Source organism: Aspergillus ochraceoroseus, assembly GCF_002846915.1.
Source record: "Aspergillus ochraceoroseus IBT 24754 chromosome Unknown P175scaffold_3, whole genome shotgun sequence".
NCBI classification, from domain to species: domain Eukaryota; kingdom Fungi; phylum Ascomycota; class Eurotiomycetes; order Eurotiales; family Aspergillaceae; genus Aspergillus; species Aspergillus ochraceoroseus.
In genome coordinates, this window is record NW_024468478.1 from 1,070,490 (window position 1) to 1,085,124 (window position 14,635).

The 14,635-nt window shown below is 50.7% G+C and overlaps 9 protein-coding genes across 9 annotated transcripts; 5 read left to right on the forward strand and 4 right to left on the reverse strand.

Annotated features, from left to right (window-relative positions):
- Positions 1-30: 30 nt before the first annotated feature.
- P175DRAFT_0435708 (putative peroxisomal dehydratase) lies at positions 31-1,195 on the forward strand (the record flags this gene model as incomplete). The annotated part of the gene is made up of 5 exons (XM_040893753.1): positions 31-150; positions 210-258; positions 316-636; positions 708-801; positions 853-1,195. The coding sequence occupies 5 exons, from the start codon at positions 31-33 to the stop codon at positions 1,193-1,195; spliced, it is 927 nt and encodes a 308-aa protein (XP_040753013.1).
- A 98-nt stretch (positions 1,196-1,293) lies between these two features.
- P175DRAFT_0193278 (uncharacterized protein) lies at positions 1,294-2,019 on the forward strand. Its single transcript, XM_040892550.1, has 2 exons — positions 1,294-1,471; positions 1,541-2,019. The coding sequence occupies exons 1-2, from the start codon at positions 1,391-1,393 to the stop codon at positions 1,826-1,828; spliced, it is 369 nt and encodes a 122-aa protein (XP_040753014.1). The 5' UTR covers positions 1,294-1,390; the 3' UTR covers positions 1,829-2,019.
- A 298-nt stretch (positions 2,020-2,317) lies between these two features.
- On the reverse strand, positions 2,318-2,853 carry P175DRAFT_0434154 (SRPBCC domain-containing protein; the record flags this gene model as incomplete). Its single annotated transcript, XM_040893641.1, has 2 exons — positions 2,318-2,740; positions 2,794-2,853. The coding sequence occupies 2 exons, from the start codon at positions 2,851-2,853 to the stop codon at positions 2,318-2,320; spliced, it is 483 nt and encodes a 160-aa protein (XP_040753015.1).
- Positions 2,854-2,898: 45 nt separating this feature from the next.
- P175DRAFT_0193252 (uncharacterized protein) lies at positions 2,899-5,461 on the forward strand. The gene is made up of 6 exons (XM_040892549.1): positions 2,899-3,267; positions 3,339-3,413; positions 3,481-3,918; positions 3,979-4,146; positions 4,196-4,482; positions 4,534-5,461. The coding sequence occupies exons 1-6, from the start codon at positions 3,179-3,181 to the stop codon at positions 5,136-5,138; spliced, it is 1,662 nt and encodes a 553-aa protein (XP_040753016.1). The 5' UTR covers positions 2,899-3,178; the 3' UTR covers positions 5,139-5,461.
- Positions 5,462-5,711: 250 nt separating this feature from the next.
- Positions 5,712-6,378, reverse strand: P175DRAFT_0476970 (putative phosphoglycerate mutase family protein; the record flags this gene model as incomplete). Its single annotated transcript, XM_040895300.1, has 3 exons — positions 5,712-5,799; positions 5,861-6,083; positions 6,159-6,378. 3 exons carry the CDS (start codon positions 6,376-6,378, stop codon positions 5,712-5,714), a joined length of 531 nt encoding a protein of 176 aa, XP_040753017.1.
- A 1,137-nt stretch (positions 6,379-7,515) lies between these two features.
- On the reverse strand, positions 7,516-9,658 carry P175DRAFT_0545065 (MFS transporter; the record flags this gene model as incomplete). The annotated part of the gene is made up of 5 exons (XM_040900389.1): positions 8,856-9,658; positions 8,657-8,789; positions 8,143-8,585; positions 7,590-8,082; positions 7,516-7,562 (listed from the first exon to the last, which is right to left on the reverse strand). Exons 1-5 carry the CDS (start codon positions 9,375-9,377, stop codon positions 7,516-7,518), a joined length of 1,638 nt encoding a protein of 545 aa, XP_040753018.1. The 5' UTR covers positions 9,378-9,658.
- A 179-nt stretch (positions 9,659-9,837) lies between these two features.
- P175DRAFT_0434291 (dipeptidase) lies at positions 9,838-11,361 on the forward strand (the record flags this gene model as incomplete). The annotated part of the gene is made up of 6 exons (XM_040893651.1): positions 9,838-9,880; positions 9,941-10,097; positions 10,155-10,452; positions 10,534-10,610; positions 10,689-10,778; positions 10,854-11,361. 6 exons carry the CDS (start codon positions 9,838-9,840, stop codon positions 11,359-11,361), a joined length of 1,173 nt encoding a protein of 390 aa, XP_040753019.1.
- gliK (gamma-glutamyl cyclotransferase gliK) lies at positions 11,260-12,194 on the reverse strand (the record flags this gene model as incomplete). Its single annotated transcript, XM_040900390.1, has 3 exons — positions 11,260-11,667; positions 11,724-11,859; positions 11,926-12,194. The coding sequence occupies 3 exons, from the start codon at positions 12,192-12,194 to the stop codon at positions 11,365-11,367; spliced, it is 708 nt and encodes a 235-aa protein (XP_040753020.1). The 3' UTR covers positions 11,260-11,364.
- A 693-nt stretch (positions 12,195-12,887) lies between these two features.
- On the forward strand, positions 12,888-14,525 carry P175DRAFT_0492270 (Zn(II)2Cys6 transcription factor domain-containing protein; the record flags this gene model as incomplete). Its single annotated transcript, XM_040895879.1, has 4 exons — positions 12,888-13,084; positions 13,135-13,513; positions 13,574-13,613; positions 13,669-14,525. 4 exons carry the CDS (start codon positions 12,888-12,890, stop codon positions 14,523-14,525), a joined length of 1,473 nt encoding a protein of 490 aa, XP_040753021.1.
- Between the last annotated feature and the right edge of the window lie 110 nt (positions 14,526-14,635).

A 14,635-nucleotide genomic window follows, 5' to 3' on the forward strand; every position in this document is an offset into this window, starting at 1 on the left:
TTACTACATATCAAGCACAATCCTGGCGTAATGTCTGGACCAGGTGTTGGTTTCGAATTCCCCGCACAGGAGGTGTCATGGCTCACCCGCGATGTCCTCCTCTTTGCAAACAGCATCGGTGCGACCTCGAAGGAGCTGCACTTTCTATATGTACGTGCTCAACCCATTGTTTCTTACCAACGGCTTCATACCCTAATATCTGCGGACAGGAGCTTCACCCGAAATTCGCCGTTTTCCCTACCTACCCCATCATCCTCCGTAAGAGACCAGGTCCTACCCAATCTGCAAACCTGGAAGAATACTGAGAATCAATAGCATTCAAACTCACCGACCAAGAAGTGACCGACTTCTACGCTCGCTCGAAAGCAACCCCCATCCCTGGTGTCCCTACATTTGATGCGCGCCGTGTAGTCGACGGCCAGCGCAAGATCACTGTATTCAAGCCGCTCCCTCCCACCAGCGTGGGCAAAAAGTTTGAACTTCGCAACAAGGTAGTCGGGGTGTATGACAAGGGCAAGCCGGGCTCTGTTGTTGAGACAGAGCAATGGATCGTGGATGCACAAACTGGGGAGGTGTACTCGACGGTTGCGAGCAGCGCGTTTTACGTTGCGCAAGGAAACTGGGGCGGTCCCAAAGGTACAATTTCTCATTCGGAAGAGAGACCCTTGCTTGGTATACCGAACATCACCTCATTACCTGCTCTTTAGGCCCTGCTACCCTCAATTTCCCCCCACCGCAAGGACGCAAGCCAGATGCGGTTCATACAATCCAAACAACCACGGAGACTGCCCAACTTTATCGGTAAGCGTTCGTGATTTGATCAGCGTCAATTTGGGATTAATCATATTCCAGTCTTAATGGCGATTACAATCCTCTCCATGCTACGCCCGAGCCCGGCCAAAAAATGGGCTTTGGCGGCATCATTATCCACGGCTTGTTCAGCTGGAACGCTTCCGCTCATGCTGTTCTGGAAGCTTTTGGTAGAAGCGACCCCAAGAACTTCAAGGAGTTCCAGGCTCGGTTTGCATCCCCTGTAAGGCCCGGCGACAAGCTGGCCATTGAGATGTGGCGTACTGGAGATGTCACTGATGGGTTTGAGGAAATCCGGTTTGTGGTCAATAACCAAAAGGGCCAGGCCGTGTTGAGTAATGGTCGCGCCCTGATTAAGGTGAAGGAACTGGACCCAAAGCTCTAAGTAGTCCTCGGCTTCGTAACTAGTCTTCGTCTAAGCCACAATGACACCCGTTAGCTTAGCCTCACAGTGCCAGCAGGCAACAGCAATTCAATTCCATCACATTAAGAGAATCATCGCAGTCATCCCAAGTCAAGACTAATCTCGATAAAAAATATTGACAAGAATCGGAGCGATTACCATACAGTTTATACAACGATGTCAGACAGTGCGCCCCCATACGAGGAGCTGGATTCAGATCAGCATGGCAAACGGCTCCCTTCCAACCCATTTAATGGGGTATGCTTTGCCCAAAGTATCACATCACGGAGAGTTGTCCTAACACTGCCTTTTTTTTTTTTTTTCTAGTACTCTGAGGTTCCTCAATCCGATTATCATGAGCAAAGCGACGGAGAACACCAACACCAACACCAGCATCAGGATTCATATCTCGACCCGGAATCGGATTCTGTGCCTCTTACCCCGAAGACTACACAGCCACATTTCCACTGTGATGCCTGCGACCGGCTCCTGGAACGGCAACAGAAGCGGCGTTTTGAACACTACATTTGTACCATGGTGTCGGTGACATTCATGGTCGCATTTGTATGTTTAACCGTAGTAGGGATTGTCTTGGTTCATGGACGAAAGCACTAGACTTGGAGGTATCTCTGTCTGGCTGGAAACTGCGACTTTTACACATACTGCGCGGCCACAGCACTTGTTTTTGCACTGCCTTATCCCCATGTTCCTGCCATTTGCACACTGACTGGCTTTTTGTGATATATGGTGGGAATTTACTTGTATATATGATTTGAATGTATGGGGACAACAAGCCCTGATTTACACATATAAGGACCCCAGCATACCACCTGGCGCGTAACATCCAGCCGTCAGCATCTCAACAGAGGGATGTGAAGAAAATAAAACGTGAAAGTGCTGTCGTGAATAACTTCATGGGACGGTCATGTTTATACTGGCAAGCTTTGCACCGTTCGACAGAATAACGAGGACTTGACAGATCCCGGGGTATTAATTGATGATATTAAGTACAGCCGTTGGTTCATTATTACCCCTAAAAAGCAGACAAATTCCCAAACTCCAACCCGCGCACAGCCGCAAATCATACACAAATCCCAGACCACCTCAGTTTGCCGGGTCCTCTCTCTCAACCCAAGCTTTGAAATCCCGATTATACTCTTCGAAGCCCTTCTGGGTGTCGGCCCTCATCCCAAGACTTCTGGCAATGGCGTTCTCGCCAATGAGAAACGAGATTAGACCCGTGAAGTGCTCTTCATGGACGAATCGAGTCCGGTTTTTGTCGCCGGGGACCTCTTCAAAGCGGAACATGTGCTCCCCGATAAAGATGCCGAGGAAGGAGCCGCTCCAGCTGAACTTGGATGGAGAGTTTTCTAGGACGCTCGATGTGAACTTCATCTTCCCGTAGCCGACGACACACTTGAGCTGGTCTCCGGCTTCGAGACTAGGAGGTAGCTTGTCTGCGACAGGGGTGATCGAGCGGATGAAGCCATTAGGGCTGTAGGTTGGAATGGATTTGAAGTCCAGGAGCTGGGACACGTTAGGTATGATTCTTTACGGGCCGTGTTAGGGTCTGTATATACCTTGGCTCGGACGGTTGCCGGTGGGGCAGCAATCTCGGTGGTGGCACTGACGATATACATGGTTGCTAGCTGATCACTTGGAAGGATCCTTTATTCTTCGAGGAATGAAATGGGTTGTGATATTGAAGTCTTAAGAATTGGATCGGAATGAAAACTCCAGAGGACTGATGATTGAAAAGCCCCCCAGCTCGTCGAGTCATGACTGGCTTTATATAAACGAAGCGTCGCTTTCTCTGGATTCCGTGTCTCCGCTGGAGATTCTGGTGTTGCAACTGGTCCGTTCCGTCTGAGTCATATACGGAGTTCCGTGTCCGCTGGCCAAACTTCAACTTCAACTCCCCCGACTAGTCCGATTCCCCGAATAACCAACAACTGTCGATATTCCATGACGGGAGCCCGTGAACCCAAGGCGTGTCGGGCTTGTGCCTACGCCAAAGTAAAGTGCGAGGCCCAGACCGTCGAGGGCTGCAAGCGGTAAATTTCGTCTCCCCCCCCCCCCCCCGTGGTCCCGTCTGCTCTTCCGTGAAGACTAATGAAGGGTCCAGGTGTCTCCGATTAAAACGGCAATGCATCATGCAGGCACCGGGGGCCCACAAAAGGAAGCCCCAGAGACCATCATCGTACGTGCAGGTCGCCAACGACCCAATTTGATAGCACTGGGTTGTTTAACTTAGACGTCTTTTGTAGAGATGTCGCCAGGCTAGAGCGAAAAATCGATAGTATGGCCGCGTTCCTCACCGCGTCACCACAATCCTTACTGGCAGCAAGTCCTGCTGAAGGAAGTGGATCCCGATTTCCAGGGCAAAGTCCTGGACTATCTATCTCTTCATGGGACAAACAAGCACTGCCAAGCGATGAGGAAGCGAAAGAATTGGTGATGAGCTTTCAAGCGGAGATGGCTCCTTACTTCCCCTTCGTTGTCGTACCCGCAGATGTCAGTGTGTCTGAGCTACGACAGACGAAACCCTTCCTCTTCCGCACTATTGGGATGGTCGCGTCTCTGGGGGATGCACACCGACAACTGGAGTTAGAAAGAATAGTCCAGGAGTATATCTGCAACTCTATAATTCTGCGAGGCGAAAAGAGCCTGGATCTCCTGCAAGGGCTGTTGGTCTACTTATCGTGGTATGGTTACTTTCGGGAGATTAAGTGCGATGAGTCCAAGTTTATGCTCACGGAAAGAAGGTATCACTTTCAGCTCCAATCCGGTCCGCAGCTCTGCAGCATCCTCCATTTGGCTCTCGCAATGGCGAATGATATAGGCCTCAACTCCAGGCCGGATAGAAGAACTGAGATGGACCACACTATCGAGGAACGACGAGCGCACCTTGGCTGTGTTTATATGAGTTCCGTGTATGCACCCCGTATCCCGCTGCCTGGACACAGACCCTGACTTGTACAGAGTATCTTTATGTGCGAGAAATATGGACCCAGTACGATACACACGGTATACCGAAGAATGCTGCCGGGTGCTTGAAGATACGCGAGATCACCCGACCGACCTCTACCTTGTCCGGCTCTCTCGATTACATCGCATAGCAGACAGAATTAAACGCACTTTTTGTTTTGATGAATACGACGCGAGTGGGCCTGCTCTAACAGCTCCTCTCGGGATGTGCATCAAGTCTTTCGAAACAGAGCTCCAGCAACTTAGACAACAACCGCTTACCCTTAAAATGCTGCACAACTGTATGTAAGGCCGCTGTCCATTTCTTACGCTCCCGCTGAACCTCATCGCAGCAATTGTCCCCATACACTACTGCACCGTGGAGCTCTCGCTATATAAAATCGCGCTCGACGATGATTTCCCAACAGACAGATACGACGATTACCCCCTTATACGCCTCAACATTCTGTACTCATGTTTAACGACCTTGAAAGCGTTCTTCGAGATGTTCAACTCCATCCCGAGCGGGATATATTTGAAACTCCCGTACCCCATATATGCGTCCTACACTAATGCTCTCGACATCCTGTCCAGAATCTTGCTCTTCCCGGGCGAAACCTGGGACCACGAATACGCGCGCAGCGTGATTGATTTCCCAGCCGCCACGGGCATCATAACTGGTAAAGTAAAAACCGCTGTTCAGGATCTGCGGCTTGAGCAACCTCTATCTCGCATTCCGGATCAGCTTGCCGGGGTGTTGCTCAGGGTGCGTGGCTTGGAAGAACTCCATGCAGCGAGACATGCAGCGTGTGTGAATCGGTCCGCCCCCTCTGGAGATGCTCGAATGGTTTCCGACGAGCGCACTCCCACAGTATCTAGGTCTAGGGCTGTGCCTGTGCAGGAGTTGTCGTTTCAATTGCCTCATGACTTATCCTGGCGGCTCCTTAACATGGATTGACACATGCAGGCCTCGAAACGGCGCGTCCATTCATATGTATTTCAATGAAATTTTCAATAGTCTATGCTCGGGCTTTGTTGGTATGGCAATTGGACACTGTGCTTGCATAGACTGCCGACGGACGCTGTAAACTAACGGATTGTCTGGTATGATGCAAGTAAAGGAGTCACCGAGGGCCACGGTAGTTGACAGGTCCCTTCCTAGTCTCGAACCGATCCTCACCACTACCTAACCCTGGACTAACAATCATTCATTGCTGGTCTGGGGGATCTCTGTTCGTCCATATTTCAAGTCCAGCTCCAGGACTTTGCGCAAGGGGCGCGCACCTCGGGTACTATGTGACGGGTATTTTCTAGTCACAAGCTCTATCTATCTGCGTTGTTGGCTGTGTGGGCGCTGATCCGGACCAAGTCTACCATTTAGGTTATGTACGTCGCAGTCAACACAAGCGGGCTTAAACGTGAGCAGTTTATTCAAATATACTACCCTCTATATAGAATTTTATGTAGAGACTTGGGGTGTTTCGTGTTTTCTTCCTCACTTTCACCCATGCTGGCCAATATACGTCCGGATCTAGTTATCCAGCCCAGAGCAGTTCTCGCTTGTCTCAGAGACAATAGAAGTGTACGGCGAGGGATCGGTCCAGATGATATCAAATCTACTCCCTGGTCAGCGGAGCCCTTTTTTCAAGGTTGTGGGACACAACAAAACAAACAACTCACCTGTCATCAGGATAGGTAGGGGCATTGCTATCGCCCAGGGCCTCGACAATATCCGTCAACTCACTGTGCTCCCAGCAGATCAAGATGTTGCCGGATCCGCTGTACGAGTCCACGACATCCTTCACGCAGTCGGCGTCGTCGCGATCGCACGAGGTATCGATTGTGAGACCGAGATCGTCCGCAAGCGGGAGCACAGTGTCATAAGGACGCGCGCGCTTGCCACCTGTTCCAATTTTTTTTTTCGCTATCGTGAGTGTGCATGCCCCGGCAGAAAGAACTTCCCAGATTCACAACATACTCTTCTTGGGGGTCTCGGCCATGATGTACCCGATGTTGTAGTCCGAGGCGGCGCCAAACACGGTCCGAAGACATTGTGCGCGCTCCTCGCCCAGGGCGCTCAGTCCTTTCCCGCCATCGGAGGGCTTCTCGCCATGCCGGATGAGGTAGACGGTGGAAGCAGCGGAGCTAAGGGTAGCGGCTGCGAGGAACCCGAGGGGCAGGAGAAGCTTGGAATACATGGTTGCAGCGTTCGCAGAAGATTCAATTCAAGGTGGAATTTTTGCTATGGCGAGCGAAGTCTGATGGGGAGAATGGAATCCGACGTACGGACAGGCTCCGGAAGCATTTATATCAATTTCCGGAGAGGGAGAAGAAAACAGCCCCCCACAAGGCAACAGAATGGAGTCTAACATGATGTGACACTTTGTGATCCTTTGCTGGCCGGTTGTTAGGGCTCCTCCGGGCGCCTACTATGTATCCATAGTGATTGGAGCGATCGCAGCACGTGGTGGAATGAATCGCTGATCTTGGGTCTCCAAATCACGGAAGAAGCCATAATTCATTCTCCACTTGCATCGGCGGGAAATCTAGTGGAGTTCGTGTGAACCGTACTCCAATTGCAGATCTTTTGTAGGGTTGAAGCAGGAGGGGGAGAGCCGTGGGGGTTACAAGTACATAGTAGTATAGTTTCCCACAATCAGTATTGAATTGAACGCTCCCTATGCTCTTTCCGTGCAACACGATCATAATAGTGAGCTAGTGAGTAGTGAGACCCTCGAAGACGAAACGAAGTGTTGAAGCCGGCACGCCAACCCGTGGACCTGGAGAATGTACCCTCCTCTCGACCAGCTCTGCCTCGCTATATCCAGATGGAGTAAGTCTCACATCCAACGTGCATGGCGATGCCAACGCTGCGCTTCAGAGAGCCGGCCAGGACACACCTTGGGAGAACGTCCGGGTGGATCCCGAAGCGGCAAACAAGGTTCCTGCAGATTCCACGCCCTGGTTATTGGATGAGATGGGCATCACGAACCTGATTATCCTGCGAACTAGGCAGCCAAGGTACTTAGGTGCCCGACGATGTTGAAGAAAATCATATCATGTACACTCCACGCTGGCCAATCCGCCTCCGATAACTACCGAAAATGCATGCCGGTGGTACTGGTCGTTGTGCTTCTGTAAGTCTGTCCTAGTAAGCGAACCTCGGATTCTGGTAGTAAATACGAAGAGTGTTGGTTGGACTCAAGTCTCAAATGGAGAGCATCGCAGACACCAAATGATATATATACTTATACTGAGCAATAATTAAGACTATTATAGATCAACACACCCCCGAAACCCCCAGAATACTCTCCGAATCGGAGACTAAATCCAAATCAATTCTTAGCTTCTACCATCTCCTCCTGTTGTCCGTCTGCTCGGGCTTCCTCAATGAGCAGCAGCTCTTCACGCCCTTCGCCCTTTCGAGGCCAGTAGCAAACCGCTACCACAACCGCCGCAGCGCCAACAACGCCCGTGAGCAGCCAAAAGGCATTGCGATATCCGTCCATGGATACCATCGTCATCCCACCGACTGTCTCTTGGTTGCCATCCATCAAGGCATTCGCTCCGGCAAGGAGAACACTCGCACCCACCTGGTAGGCAGTATTGAATAATGCGCTGGCAACGGCATGATTCCCTGCCTCCACTTGTCGGAGAAGGACGCTCTGTGCCGGGACCATCGCCACAGGGCTGCCACACACGAAGATAATCGCCGCGACAATGGAGTACCAATATCCCTCTCCGTGGCCGGTTCCCCCTGCACGTGCTGGGGTAGCAAATGCCCATGCTACCGCACCGGCAGCAGTGACACCCAGTCCGATGACGAGCGTTCCTTTTTCTCCGAGGAATTTGACCATGGGGGCTGAGAATGCACCACTCGCAATCGCAGAGAACGCGGCGGGCTATTTGTTGAATACGTTAGATGTATGAAAAAGAGAGAGAGAGAGAGAGAAGGGGAATACCAAAAAGTAAACAGCCGTTAGAACCGGAGTATAACGCAACAGATTCACACATAACTGCGTCGAAATAAAGAACCAGGAACTGAAGCTCCCACCAAAGGCAAAAACCGCCACGAGCATGAGGAAAAACGGCAGGGATTTCCACAGATATTTTGGGATCGCCGGGTTTGACACCCGGGTCTCGACGAAGACGAAGACGCCCAGCAAACAAACCCCTAGGATGATCCCCACAAGCACAGACGGCGCCGTCCATCCGATCCGCGAGCTGTCATTGAGCCCGTAGACTAGAAGCGCGACGCCTGCGGTGAAAACGATGGTGCCTGGGATATCGATGGGGATGTCCTTGTCTTTCGGGAAGGCAGGCAGGAAAAGACACGCCATGACCATTGCAAGACCCGTGAGAATAAGACAGACCCAGAAAATGGATCTCCATCCGGCGGATGATGCTAATAGAGTCAGAAAATATATATATATATAGAGAGAGAGAGAGAGAGATATCAATAACAGGGAAGCATACACGCAAGGAGAGACCCGATCACCGTGCCGATTGTAGATCCAAGAGGAGCACACGCAGTATAAACCGCCAGTGCTTTGTTTCGCGCATCGCCATCCGGAAATGTCCGGCTCAAGATTGCAAGTCCATTCGGTGCCTAGCTCAGAGACAAGTCAGTTCAACATCCATGAAGAAAGAAATCTCTCCCTAGGCTAGTACCCACAGTCAGGCCAGCGCCGATGCCCGAGATAGCACGGCCAGCAATCAAGGCTGCTTTGTTGGGCGCAGCAGTATTGATGATATTCGATACGGTGAGAATCGAAGTCCCGGCGATAAAGGTCTTTTCAAGGCCTAGTTTCTGTCCGAGCTGGCCCGCGATCAGGAGAAAGGCGGCAAAGGTGATATTATACACGATCAGCACCCAGTTTAGGTCATCGGTAGTAAACCCTAGGGCCTCGCGGATATCAGGGAGACCAAACAGGACGGACGAGAGTTGGAACAGATCCAGAAAGTTCACCAGCGTAGTCGTGACGAGGATCAGATTCAGATTCGCTCTTGGGCCCAGCCGTGCCCCCAGATGGTATGGGGGCAGCTTCCAGGTTCTGGTTGGCGTCATTGGGGTTGGGGTTGGTGTTGGTGTTGATATTGATCTTGATCTTGATCTTGATCTTGCTACCGTTGAAGCATCCGCAGAAAATAATTCACCGCAGCTGTTGTTTGCCGGCGTTGAGCATTTTACTCCCATGTTTGATCGAATCCAGGCCCTTCAAGAGCTCAAATGAGAATGTTTTTGACTAATCGTCCTGTTGGCATGTCTCCGGAGACTTTTCGGAGAGTATTTCAGTGTTCTGCAGGGTTTCTTTGTAGGAAACGAGGAGTTAAGTTAGGGCTTTGGTGTCCCTTATCGTATCCGTTGCTTAGTGTCTATTTCAATGACCAGTCGTATACCGTTCTCATTAGGGGTTACTTGTGTTTTGTTCAGTTGAGAATACTAGGAATAATGATCCCGGATTTCTTCATTTCAGATCTCAAGGCACTTTGCTAGCTGTAGTATGATGGAGGCGATTATCCGCCGAGTCCCACCCCCTCAGGACTATACATAGCTGTGAATCCGTCCAGCCTCTGTAGAGCTACCAAAACATACTACTTACCCTAAGCCATACCCATAAGACTCTATTCTTTAGCAACATCTGGAACCAACTATCATGGAGAAGGCATTGGAAATCCTCAGCTCTGTTCCCCTGATTGGTGAGAACCCTTGACGACCACCTGGCAAATTGTGGAATATACCACTCATCATTCAAAAAGACGGACATAATGACTGGCCCCATCTCATCCGAGGATTTTATGACAACCAACTAGACGAGCGATTCCAGCCCGGCAAGTCGTTGGTGGGCCACGTCGACTGGAAACGGCTGAAGGAAGGGAAGTCCGGCGGAGCATTCTGGAGCGTATACGTTGACTGGTAAGAACCAGCTAGGTATTCTTGATCCATTCTTTGTTAATCTAATAGAGTTCCAAGTCCTGAAACCGAAGATCCCGCCGATGATGCAGCGCATTTCGAAGCTTTGAGGGATACCTTGCAGCAAATCGACCTCGTCCATCGGTTGGTTGATCTGTATTCCGACCACATGGGCCTCGTCCAGAAAGCCTCCGATATTATGCAACTGTTTCGGGAGGGCCGATTTGCCAGTTTGATTGGAGTAGAGGGTTTACATCAGATTGCGAATAGTGCAAGCGTTCTTCGACTCTACCATAAGCTTGGAGTTCGATATGTTACGTTGGCGCATAGCAAGAACAACTTGTACGCGGATAGCGCTGTGAGTGATTAAGCCCTTTTTCATCATTCTTAGTTAGTTAGTTATTCTTGATGTATGACCAAGCTAATATTAAGTCCACAGACAGCCAGGTTACCGGCTCACGGAGGCTTATCACCCCGGGGCAAGGACATGGTGAGAGAAATGAACAGAATTGGCATGTAAGTAACATAACCATCCCCATCCGGGTTAATACAGGCTGGCATTTCATGGTTGAAATAATGTGCTCAAAGGAATAGGATTCTGGACCTATCGCATACAAGCGAAGCCGTTATGCATGACGCCCTTGACCTCTCCGAGGCTCCCGTCATCTTCTCGCACTCTTCTGCGTGAGTAGCAAACATTTGCTGACCGTGCTTTTTTTTGGCTTTTCCTGGTCATTGACTAGTTTCATAACCAACTAGAGCATCCATCGTCCCAAGCGTTCGTAATGTCCCAGACACCATCCTTGAGAAGCTAAAGGAAAACAACGGAGTCATCATGATCAGTTTCATCCCGTCTCTCACGAGTACGGACGCAGAAACAGCAAGCATCGACCAGGTCGTGGACCATATCGTTCATGTTGCTGAGCTAGTTGGGTGCGATCACATTGGTCTAGGCTCAGACTATGACGGGATGTTCAGCGCGGTCCAAGGAGTCGGGGACGTCTCTCGGTATCCCAATTTGGTGGCTAAAATGCTTGAGCGAGGAATCGATCGTCCAAGTGTGGAGAAAATAGTAGGGCTTAATATTATACGAGTACTGGAGGAAGTTGAAGTGAGATCTGCACATTGCCGGGATCAACATCCTGTCATGGAGGACTCGGTCAAGCAGCTATGGAACGACCAGTTTAGGGCTATGGTGAGGCAGACATACCCTCTCGCGGAGAGGGACCTACAACAACAACAACAACAACAAGGGAACTCACCGTAATCCTTAAACGAGACCATCTCCTCTGCCCCAGATGGCACTATGGATATAATCATGATACACCCACATCGTCCAGAGAAGACAGTCAAATATGATCAGAAACCACCCCGGCACATTGCCCTCGTTATCCTTGAATCTATGAATACCTCGTTGGATCCAGAATGCAACCCTCTGCCAACAGCTATCGAATAGCCACTTCCCAGTGCGGTAGCGATAGGTCTGTAGGGGTTGAAATGTAGGGTGTGATACTAGTTGTTTTTGATAATTCGCAGGAAGCGAATGCTCTGCGGCCCCTCGAATCAGGAGGTCCTTTCACAGTTTAGCTGCAAAGATTCCCTGACAGGGAGGGCCCAGGAAATACTAACCATGTATCTCCGAGAAGGAAGCCTTTCGTATTCGCGAGGGATGCTGTGTCTGCTCAATAAAGTAATCACTTTCACCCTTGTCCCGTCGTTTTGTAGGGTTGCAGTGAGGGCTCTTGTTTCGTAGGCTATTCCGCCCCTGTTCCCGCACGACGAAAACGATCAAACTCAGGTCTCAATCCTCGGAAATCTTGAGACAACTTACCCTTCACTGATGATAACACGGCGCATGTCCTCCATGGTGAGGAGATACGCAACTCCATAGACAGGCAGTTTGGATTCTCCCTTCTCAATCGGCCGGATCCCCCCCATCGCAGGATCCGTGTATGGCACGCCCATGACATTGAAGCATAGCGTGTGAGTATTGATCGATGCCACTTCACTCCTCAGCGGCTGCACCTTTCGTCTCGTAACGAAGACATCGGAAAGCATATTTGACCCATAAGCAAAATACCATTGGTTATCCTCGGCCATCTTGAGAAAGGACGCCTCCGAATTTCGGTCTAATGATACATACGCCTTGGGTAAGGAGAATGGCCCAAATATAAATGCCAGGTTTTGAGGTCAGCCTCAGCCCATTCCTTCCGTCTCCTAACGATGAATGTCGAGAAGCGTGCGGAGACCGGCGTGTTTTCGTCCTCCAAGAACCTTGCGGGCCGAAATAAGTTTCGCATCGAGGTACCTTTGGAGAGAGCGATAGTCCATCCAGTGTGGGGGCCAGAATTATTATGTCTTTGAGGGATTGCATAGTGTTGTGATGATTCTGTAGTTGGATTCTGTAACGATTCCGAGTCGAAGGGAGTCCGGACTGTGAAAAGACCCCCCACTCCAACCATAATCAAGTGTTATTAAGATTCATTCTATCTGGACGCAAAGTCAAGCAGAGAGATCTATGGGAGATGTCCCTTTCAGCCATTGCTTAGCGTCAAATCAGAGCGAGGAATGGGCCGGCCTTACCTCCACCATGTGGACTGGCAAAAGATGCATTCCACCAGAATTATCCGTCTGGGACAGCAGGGGAGGGGTGCGGGGGGTGCAGCTTTAAAAGCCCTAAAGTACCTGCCCAGAAGCAATCACGCCTTATTCTACAAATCATTTGCAAAGCTACAGACATTGTGTATACTTGTAGTTGTAGGTTATATAGGGTTATCCCACCCAATCACCTTGATGCCTCAGAATTCCCCCACACTCAGTACGCAGAATGAGAATTCACAAAGCCATTTGGCTGAAGAAAGCCACCCCCCCAGTTCCAAGGTCAGAGGCAAAGACCCTGTCACTGCAAGGCTACGCACAGCCTGTGATGGCTGCCATGCTGCCAAAATTCGCTGTACAGGAGGTACACCCTGTGCTCGATGTGAGCGAGAGTAAGTTGCATTCTTATCCTCGACCTATATCGTACTAAATACACCCGCAGCAATCTCCAATGTCACTACAGCTATAAGGCCAAGATTGGAAAGCCGAAAGGCAGCATGAATAAAAAGACATTAGAGCGTCTCCGGGCTATGAGAGAGGCACAGGAGAAGGAACGGAAGCCACCATCAACAGCAGATACGGATGTTGAAAAGACCAGGGCCATCGACTCTACAATGCCGTTAATGAGCAGCAACGATATAGAAAGGCCGACGTTGGACATAGCAAACTCTCTGCCCGAAGCCCAAGAGGCCCTCGATATACACAGTCCATCCAACTTCACTCTGGATTCGTCTCCATTCCAGGACCTGGTGTTTCCGGGAGATACACCTCTGGTTGAGATGGATGCCTGGCTGAATGACACGGCAGGAGACCAGAAGAATGTAATTGCCCTTGGGTTTTGGTGCTTGATACAGGCTAAACAAGGCTAACTTCTCCCCCAGTGTGCTGAAGTTTTCCAACTACCCAACATTTCCCCCGCAGGTGAGGACCGCATTGCCATATACATACCCAAGAAATAGCACTGATCAGTATACAGATCTCCAGCTTCAAAACATAAACACGGACCTGTTGAACACCAGAAGACACAACGAAGACACACAGAATCTCATACTCGAGCACCTAGCCCACTACAACACCCCTCTCTCGGAGTCAGCCTTCCCAGCAGCATCGTTCACCACAAAATCCCCCGGCAGTCATACCCATACCCATAACCACAACCACGCCAGATCCGAATACAAAGTCGTCCCAGTACCATTATTCACCCCATCCACAACAACAACAACAACACCACCACCACCACCACCCACCACCGCTACCACTACCATCAGCCATCACTACGACTTCTCCCACCCAGAGCCCCCCCAAACACCGCACTCCTCCTCCTCCTCCTCATCATGCACCTGCTTCTCAACCCTAACCGCGCACCTCTGCCAACTCCAGTCCCCCCACCAACAGCACCACCACCCCAAACACTCCCTACGCCTCGACACCCTCCTCCTCCAATCCCAACGCATCCTCCCGGCAACCCGCACCCTCCTCCGCTGCCAATCCTGCACCGTCGACTCGCAGGCCCTCTTCCTAGCGCACATGGTCCTCTCGCGTCTCCTAGCATGGACGCAGGTCTCGATATCCGCCTGCGAAACACGAGGCATGCTCGCAGAGGTCCGGCTGGGGAGGTTCCAGGTCTCCGGGGAGTTCGGGGCCGCGGTGACCGCGCTCCTGATCCAGAGGCATTTGGCGGACCTGAAGATGACGGTGGGGGTCTTTGAGCAGAAGGTTGTGCATGTGGTGCGTGGGGACGCGGATGCGGCGTACTTGAGATTGCAGGGGAAGAATTTCCACCGGGAGATTGAGAGGTTGGGGGGGGATATTCCGAGGATATCTGTGGGATAGATCATTCTGATTATATTACTCCGTATTTCCAGCCGGGGGGGTCCAATCGATATAAAGCTAGATAGAGGTTATGATTATTATGAGTGGATGGAGTGGAATAATTTATTTCA

Coding starts and splice junctions, on each gene's coding strand:
- P175DRAFT_0193278 (XM_040892550.1), top strand. CDS start 1,391: ATGTCAGACAGTGCGCCCCCATACGAGGAGCTGGATTCAGATCAGCAT. Junction 1,472..1,540: donor CTTCCAACCCATTTAATGGG/GTATGCTTTGCC, acceptor TTTTTTTTCTAG/TACTCTGAGGTTCCTCAATC.
- P175DRAFT_0193252 (XM_040892549.1), top strand. CDS start 3,179: ATGACGGGAGCCCGTGAACCCAAGGCGTGTCGGGCTTGTGCCTACGCC. Junction 3,268..3,338: donor ACCGTCGAGGGCTGCAAGCG/GTAAATTTCGTC, acceptor TGAAGGGTCCAG/GTGTCTCCGATTAAAACGGC. Junction 3,919..3,978: donor CTGTTGGTCTACTTATCGTG/GTATGGTTACTT, acceptor CACGGAAAGAAG/GTATCACTTTCAGCTCCAAT.